The 8295-nt window shown below is 45.3% G+C and overlaps 1 protein-coding gene across 4 annotated transcripts in view; it reads left to right on the top strand.

The window, feature by feature from the left end:
• The first annotated feature begins 2072 nt into the window (after nt 1-2072).
• SNX24 (sorting nexin 24) overlaps nt 2073-8295 on the top strand; it is a 142540-nt gene continuing 136317 nt past the window's right edge. For 3 of the 4 annotated variants that reach the window (XR_013993688.1, XM_081054348.1, XM_081054349.1), the window contains exon 1: nt 2151-2336. Coding sequence is in view for 3 of the 4 variants with exons in the window: in XM_081054348.1 (XP_080910474.1) it covers nt 2277-2336 (60 nt within the window). In the remaining variant the exon portion in view is untranslated. Of the gene's footprint in view, nt 2337-8295 lie in introns of all 4 variants that reach the window. The other variant, XM_081054350.1, reaches the window with a different exon arrangement.

Raw genomic sequence — 8295 nt, 5'->3', positions numbered from 1 at the left:
ATAGAAGCAATGGGATAATTCATTTGCGACGTTCTCATACTTTAGTGCTATGTTTTTTCTCCCCTTCTTAGTGGTTACTCATAGAACCTGGTTAGAAATTTAGCTCTTCTAATTAGCTAGTAATTTTATAGTTATTTATCCTCCCTGAGCCTCAGTTATGCCATCTGTAATAATTGAAATTATAACAACACCACTTATGGCTGAGCTGATAGACCCTCAAGAACACACTCATGTGTTGAGAGTTTGTATACATTTTCGGCAAGGCAAAATTAAATTATTATATAATCAGCTATTAGTAGAATATAGCAAATAGGTCTCATTTGGACCATCTGTCAGATCTTCATGGACCCACACATTTCTGCCTCTTAAATCCATCAGGTAAATAGGTGATCCCTGCCAGACAAAAATATACATGCCAGGCTACTAGCAGGCTGTTGTGGAAGGATGATATAGGAAGCATACCAAAGGCTTGACCAGCAAGCTGTAGCTCAAGGATTCTATGACCACACAATCCTGGGTTACATAAGCCACTGAGACTTGAATAACCTGTTTCAACCAATCTTGAAATTATTTTGGTGTGTGTGTGTTTTTTGTGGTGTTTTTTTTTTGTTTTTTTTTGTTTTGTTTTGTTTTTTGTTTTTTTGCCATCAGCAGCCATTATTATTTTAACAGTTAAAAAAAGAAACACTACTTCTTAGTCCTTGAAAATCCTATTGCACATAGCACTTCTCCATGGGGTTTTTATGAAGCTTAAATGAGACACGGTATGTAATAGCATCTGGCCAAAGTATACAGTATCTGCTGCATTCCACTGCTTTTGTAGAGATGAGTATTTAAATGATGAGTAAAGCTTTCAGGAATAATGTGCCAGGCAAAATGCCAAGCAGGGGATAGTAAATTTTTTTTAAGGGTACTTGCCCTAAAACCCAGTGGGTGAAGCAGAATCACAGTACAGTGTCTAGTTACCCGAGGCTTAAGGGAAACTACAGGTTGGGCTCTGAACTCAGCATGAAGCCCAGAGGGCTGTTTGGTTCACCAGGAGGTAGTGGCCTGGAGAAAACAGGAAAGGCGGTCTGGTCACAGGGCACAGCTTATGCTGAGGCATGTAGTTCTGAGAGGAAGACACATCCTGAAATTGCAAGCGCGTGGGTAAAGAGGATGGGTCTTCAGATGAGGCGAATGGAGAAGGCTTTGCAGGGTCCACGTCAGGCAAGTCCTTACAGCAAAGGGCCTGATTCTTCTTCTTTTCCATGATTTACGGTCTCGTCATAAACGTTCGAGTTTGCCAAATAGAAATGCTCCCTGGCCTCAAGTGTACCCTGAATTAGGTGCAGCAGCTCGCTGGCTGAGGTCACTTCTCAGGGCCCCAAAAGTCACCTCCAAGTTTCAATTCTGCTCTGTGCTCTAACCTAAGGAAGAAACTCAGAGTTTACAAAGGTAACCTGGTAATCCAGTTTTCTCCAGTGGAACACTTCATCCTTTAGATATTTTCAGGTTATTACATCCTGGCCCTAAGGACAGGTTCGGCCCTCACCTCTTTTTTTTTTTTCGTCTTCTATTTTCTCTTAAAGAGCCCCATACAGCATTTTAGAATTGGAGCAAATAGCCAGAGCGTTTGTCTCTGTAACCAGTTGACTTTCGGGTCCTGAATTATACCATTCCCAAATTCGATGGCTAACTCAGAACGAGACACTGACCCTGGAATCCCAGGGAAACAGGAAAGTTTGGGTAAAAGTTGGAGGGTTCACTGCTAATGCCAGCCAAGAGGTAAAATGAAAATTCCACCAACCAAAACAAAATCAAGACGCTCCGTGCTTTTCTCTTCCTCGCCGTCCTGCAGTCTGTTAGGGGTGGTGTCGCGCACATCGCCAGCCCAGCGCACGCCCGAGCCCGCCGGGCAGCGAGCGCCCGGGGAGGCCCAGTGCCCGGCGCCCGGGCAGAGGCGCACACCCCTCTTCTGCAGACTCACAGCTTCAGGCCCCGCCTCCGCCAGGACCAGCTGATCTCCCCCGCCCTTCAGGCCTGGAGCCCAGCGCCCTGCGCCCCGCGCCCCGCGCCCCGCGCTGCGGGCCTCGCGGTCCGGCCCCGGCCCCCCCCTCCCCACAGCGCCGCGGGCAGCGCGGTCCACCGCACACCCAGCTCCGGGCCGCGCTTCCTCCGGGTCCCGCGGGCGCAGGGACGGAAGGCGGGGCGGCCCGGCCCGGGGCGGAGCGGAGCGGCGACCGCGGCTGGGAGCCCGCCCCCTGCTCGCCCTCCGCGGGCCGCCGGGCGCAGCCATGGAGGTCTACATTCCGTCCTTTCGCTACGAGGAGAGTGACCTGGAAAGGGGATACACGGTAGGCGCGGCCCGCGGCCGGACGGGGCCCTGGGTGGCTGAGCCCGGGAGGAGCCCCGGCCGCCGCCGCCCCCGCGCGGGGGGTCCCTCCGCCGCGTCCCTTCCCCCGTCCCAGAGGGAAGGCTGAGCCCCGGCGCGGTTGTCAAGGAAACGGGCACCCCCACCTCGGTGCGGCGGCTGCAGGCGCCGGGGGCCCCCGGTCCAGTCCCTTCCCCCCCCTTCCCACCCCCGATCTGGGGAGCAGGGGCGCCCGGAGCCGAGTCCCCAGACGCTGCGCTCGCCATTCTCCCGCCGCGCGCCCCCGGGAGCCCGGGCTGCGCTGCGGTGCTTTCTGGCGCAGCTGCTCCCCCGGCTCGTGGCGGGCTGATGCGGGCTTGCAAGTTCTGGGGGCTTCATTCCGATGGGTAAGATCCTCATTTTTAAAAAGCCTCATGTGTAGCTGTTTATTAGCCACGGTGAACACGAGTACTGCTTTTAGATGGTTTCCAAAGTTTTTCTTTTTTTTTTTCTGTCGAATTGTGCCGTGCCATGAGATAGTGTAATCAGGTATTTAGTAAGCACCTGTTCCATACCTACGTCGGACTGCAATCCCCGAGAAACCAGAACCTGGGCCCCTGCTCTCTGGAGGGGAGGAGTGGGCGGGGAGGGCGGAGGCAGAACCTGGGACCTTTGGGTAACAAGTTTAGAAAGTAAACAGTAGGTGCTTGATTTCCCAATGAATTTAGACAACTTTCTCTAGGCAGTAGCCATGGCTAGAGGGAGAAATGCCTCCCGCTGGGTAGCCCTTGGAAGAATTTATTTCCAGGTGGGCTTTGGAGAAGATTTAAGAGGGTAGTCTCAAAGGATTATTTTATTCACTTCTAATTCACTGACTTGCTAAACATCAGTTACATTAATTTGGCAGAGAAATATTTGAACCTCTCTGTCCTCTAAATGTTACTGGGTTTCGGTGACAGCCTATTTAGAACCTTGTTTTTTCATAGGATTAAATCACCCTCTGAAAGGAATTTTTAGAATTAAGAGTACTGTAGTGGTTGGGGAAAAAATGCAGGGAGTATGTAGGTTTTTCGAATTTAAGTAGGCTGCTGGGTCCACGTGTCCCAAAACAAGTACTGAAAGTGCCTTCCCTTGGGGGAAACCTGCAACTAATGGGAGTTGAGCTCCTCAGTGGCCATTATTTGTATACATAATACTTTCCAATGAATTAACATTTGGTTAAATACTCTATATCTTCCTTTTAAAAACAGGGAGCAGGGTATTGAAGTTAAATGTGAACTTATTGAAGGCTTTCTCCTTTTAGGCCTAAAACCTTGGCTGTCTTGCACTCTTCCAGGTATTGCACCTTCCATCAGCATCAACAGCCATGGAGGGCCTGCCTTCCCTGGGGCATTCTTTTAGGATCTGAAAATAAAAAGGCTGCTTTACTGGGGGGGCTTGATCTTTAGATGAAGGTGGTCTCAGTGGTCTAGGCTAAAAGTTAATTACCACCCCCAAATAAGCACTTTTAAATAAATCAAAATTAAGGCTTATTAGCCATTTTTGATTTTCTTCTATTAGAGGCCCTGTATTTTCCTCCCAAGTTTTCATATATCTTTTTATTGCTCATATTATTACCAGGAATGTGCCAGACTCCACGTTGTAAATTAAACTGATTTGGAAGAAACCCTTTACCTGGTAAACTTGGTAGTTTATATGATGAGAGTGTGTGTGCTTTTTAAAAGTTTACTTTTTAAAAATATCCTAACTCACTTAACTTGGTAACTAGATTGTTAAGACACATTCTGCAAGTGATATTTTTCCTTTGTGAGTTAGTGAAGCGGCTGTTAGATACTTTGTTCCCTCTGAGCAACTATTTTATAAATGTATAGCAGATTATCTATACATTTATAAAATAGTCAGCAGATACTGAGTGTCTGCTGTATGTCTCTTCCAGGCCCCAGGAATTTAGCAGTGAAAAATATTTCACCTTAAAAAAACAAAACGTCAAAAAAATTAATCTTAGTTTCCTAAACAAGAAATTGGTAAAATAATGTCTACTTAGTATAAACAATACCTTTTGCTTTAATGATTATGTTGTGTGTTAAATTTAAGAAATATATTGCGTTCTAAAAAATTCCGTGTTGGGAAGTTTAAAGTAGAAAAGGGTGGTTCTTCCTCCCTGCTTCTAGTCTTATGTCCTCAGAGATAATGTATACGTGTACTTTCTTAGAGACTCCCCCCTACCCCCATGCTATGAAAACATGTTTCTTCTTTTATAGAATAAATGACAAGATTGTACTATCACTGTCATCCTCCAATTTTTGGATATCTTTCTGTGTCAATATGGACAGATCTGTCTCCTTCTAACTAGTGTAGCAAAGGGATCTCCCATAGAACGAATGTACCCAGATTTGTTTACCCAGATCGCTGTGGGTGGCCATTGACATTGGCTTCTAATTTTTAGCAACTGTGTCAAATGTTGAAATAAGACATCCCTGTACATGATTTTTTATGCCTTCTAGGATTTCTGTAGAATGTTTAACTAGGTGTGGTGCTTCTCGGCCTTCTGAAGTTTTTACAGATATTGCTCAATTGTTACTCAGAAAGTTTATACGAAGCTATGCTCGATGTACAAAGTAAGTTTTGCCCTTTTAACCTTGAAACATTTACTGTGAGTCTGCACTGTGTTGGGTGGGGAATTGAAAGATGAAAGAATGCTGTTCTTGTCCTAAGGCTTCTTTGTCCATCAGGAAGGGCAAGGTAAGGGAGGGTTAGGCAGAGGAGGGTACGTAGGGGAGCGTTAGGCAGGGAAGGGTTAGGGTGACTGATGTCAGCTGAGTCTTGAGGAAGGACTCAGTTCTGCTCTGCCTCAGGGTGGTGTACTGGGGGTGGGGTTGGAGGGTGCTTAGGAATGCTGACTTGAAATCTGGTTAGGTTTTTGCAGGATGGTGAATTCTGCAAAGAGGAAGTGCAAGACAAATAACTCAGGCGAAAGGCCTTTTAAACTCCTAGATTCACCAAAAAGCAAAAATGGGTGAGCTACTTCTAAATCACTTTAGTTTACAAAGAAGCAGGAAAGGATATTGTAACAACATGCCAATGAACTCAAATATTACTTCTTGGGGAGGTTATTCTCTACCCGCCAAGCTCCCCCCACTCGCTGCCTCTCCCCCATAGCTTTTTTCTTTAGAGTCCGTTTCCCTGCTAGACTATAAGCTCCTTGAGGCTAGGACAGCGTCAGTCTCCACTGCTGTACCCTGGTACAGGGCCTATCACATAAAGAATTCAGTACCTGTCTGCTGAACAGCTAATGAATGATTGAGGCTTCTAACAGGAGAAACGTATAAGAACAGTGATCCTGATTCAGGAAGCAGCCCAGTGGGTTGGACTGGCATCAGAGTGCAGCCTGGAGTTTCGAGTAAGTAGCAGGGATTATGCAGAGTAATTCCTGACAGGTGGGGGGAGAGACCTCACTAGCTTCTAGAGCAGGGTGTCCAAACTTTTTCCAACGTTTTTCACCAAGGGCCACATGCGGTAAAATACACAAACAGCCGGGCCACTCACTCGAGGTGAAGTACATATTGCCTCACCTGGTTTATTTAAGTAAACTAAATATATTTTTGGAATTTGCTGCGGGCCAATTAACAATGGATTGCGGGCTGCAGTTGGCCCGTGGGCCGCAGTTTGGACACCCCTGCTCTAGAGCTACAGGGCAGGATGGTTTTCGAACCTCAGACAGTTGGAAGTCACTGGGGAGTTTTAAGGAAGGAAGTAACATGATTAGCTTTGCATTTAGAAAGATGACCCTAAAGCATGAATCATTTAAGAGAAGTTTGCAAAATGACCAGAAAGAGAAGGATGAGGGACTGGTCAAAGGCAACTTGGGAAAGAAAGGGGCTGACTACAAAGAATCCCCAGGGCCTGGTGACCAGATGTGACGCAGGGTGACTTTTGGGTGTGGGTGCCAATAACCATGTAAGAAGTGGAGCGGAGGGAGGGATAGTTCATCTGTGGACCTGTTTCAGTCATTTTGTGGGGTGAGACTATTTGCTTTTGGAGTTCAGGAGATAGAGAGGTCTGGGCCAGAAAGAAATATGGCGCTAGGAGGTCAGTCATCATAAAAGATGAAAAAACATGAAAGCTGATGCTTGTCTCAGGAAGAACATGTGAAGTGAGGAAGGAGGGAGAACTGAAGGTAAAACCCTAGAATGTGCATGAGCGAAGAATTATTAGTAAGCATCGGGAGGGAGAAAGAAACCCAGCGGTGTGAGGCGGGAAGAGAAAGAATGGTAGACGCTTTACAAGAAGGAAAATGCTCGATATGGCTGAGCAGTCTTGTTAGGTGAGAATGGACGACTTTCCATTGGGCATGAGGGTAAGTAGGTCCTAGGTGCCAATATAAGCTGGTGTTTCCAGTTTTCAGGTACATTGTTGGTAAAACAACCAAACTAGAATTACTTAGGTAACAACCCAAAAGTTTCAATGTATTAGATTTCATTTTTCATAGCAGTAAAAATTAAGGCATTCAGTTAGATGGTTTTTCAACTTGATGTCTTGAGAGTGTTGTGCTTATGTTTGTTGTGCAAATGTATGTCTCTTAAGATCTGGACTCTCACTGATTTCTTAGTGTATCATGCTTTTCAGGACAGAGGCACTCTGTATATATGCAGAGATCATTATTGTTTCTATATTTCATAGATTAAAATGCAAAAAACAATATAACGAACCGCCATTTATCCATTACTCACCTTCAGTATTTCACAATTTTTATTTCATTCACCACCCCTCATTCTTCCGTTTTTTAAAATTCTGGAATATTTTAAATCAAATCCAAGATACAGTTTCACCTGTAAATATTTCACTATGACTATCTGACAGGTAAAGTCTTTTTAAACAACATGACCAAAAGGTAAATATTACCACAAAATCAGCAATACCTTTATATCATCTCAATTCTTAGTTATTTTTCTTTTTTAAAAAACTTATTCACAGTGCGGACACTGCCTTGGAATTAACAGTGATCTGCAGGAAGTATTATTGCCATTTCATATTTGTGAGGTTGAGACTGGGAGGCTGCGTTAGAGGGCCCGGCTGCCTGAGTAGCCCTCCTCTCTCTGTTTGCTTTCATCCTCAGAGTAGCTTCCACCTGGTGAAAAAATGGTAACAAGTTGCAGATTTAAGAACTTTCTTTTGTATGCTACAACACCTGGGGGGCGGGCGGAGATGTGGACATTTTTTCCCCAGAAGTTCTGAACACATACATCTCCCTTCATATTTCATTATCCCCCATTGGTTTCTGAGCCAGTCCTGCTGCCAGGAGAATCCTCTGTGCCCAATGACTGAGGCCAGGGCTACCGGACCCCATCACCATGGCCAGGAGAAGTTAACCAGATAGAGTTACAATAGCTCGAAGGGCGTCCCTGGAGCTGGGAATGAGGTCAGTCCATTTCTGCCATGTAACTCTAGACACCACAGGGGGAGAAGGTCAGAAGGACAGTGAGAGCACAATGCCCACAACAGTAGCTTTCTGTCACTCATTGTAAGCATCTGTGATGAAGGAGGCCTTTGTGCAGCAAGGACAAAGCTGGCACAGTGACTCACAGTAAGTGAACAGCATAAGCGAGCGTGAACTGTGGTGGGTGATTCAATCCACCTTGCGTAAGACATGATCCTTACAGGACTTAAGGACGAGAAATACAATATTCTTGAACAATAGTTGGACAATATTCTTGAACATTAACACACAGAATGCTACATTGATTTAAAAATCAAAATACGTCCAAGAGGATTGAATTTTGTAAATATGATGCTTAGAAATTTGGGGACAGAAATTAGTGTGTTTTCATTGAGCTAGAAGTACATTTCAATCTTTTTTTTTAAGTAGTTTTTACTTTGTCATTTATTCTTTTAATAGAAACGGTTAATTTTGAAATAAGTTTAGATTTACAGAAAAGCTGCAAAGTTAGGACTCAGAGTTCCTG

This window comes from Rhinolophus hipposideros (assembly GCF_964194185.1).
Source record: "Rhinolophus hipposideros genome assembly, chromosome: 7".
Taxonomy (NCBI): Eukaryota; Metazoa; Chordata; class Mammalia; order Chiroptera; family Rhinolophidae; genus Rhinolophus; species Rhinolophus hipposideros.
Note: the sequence above shows the minus strand (reverse complement) of the source record. Positions and strands in the feature narration are given on the sequence as shown.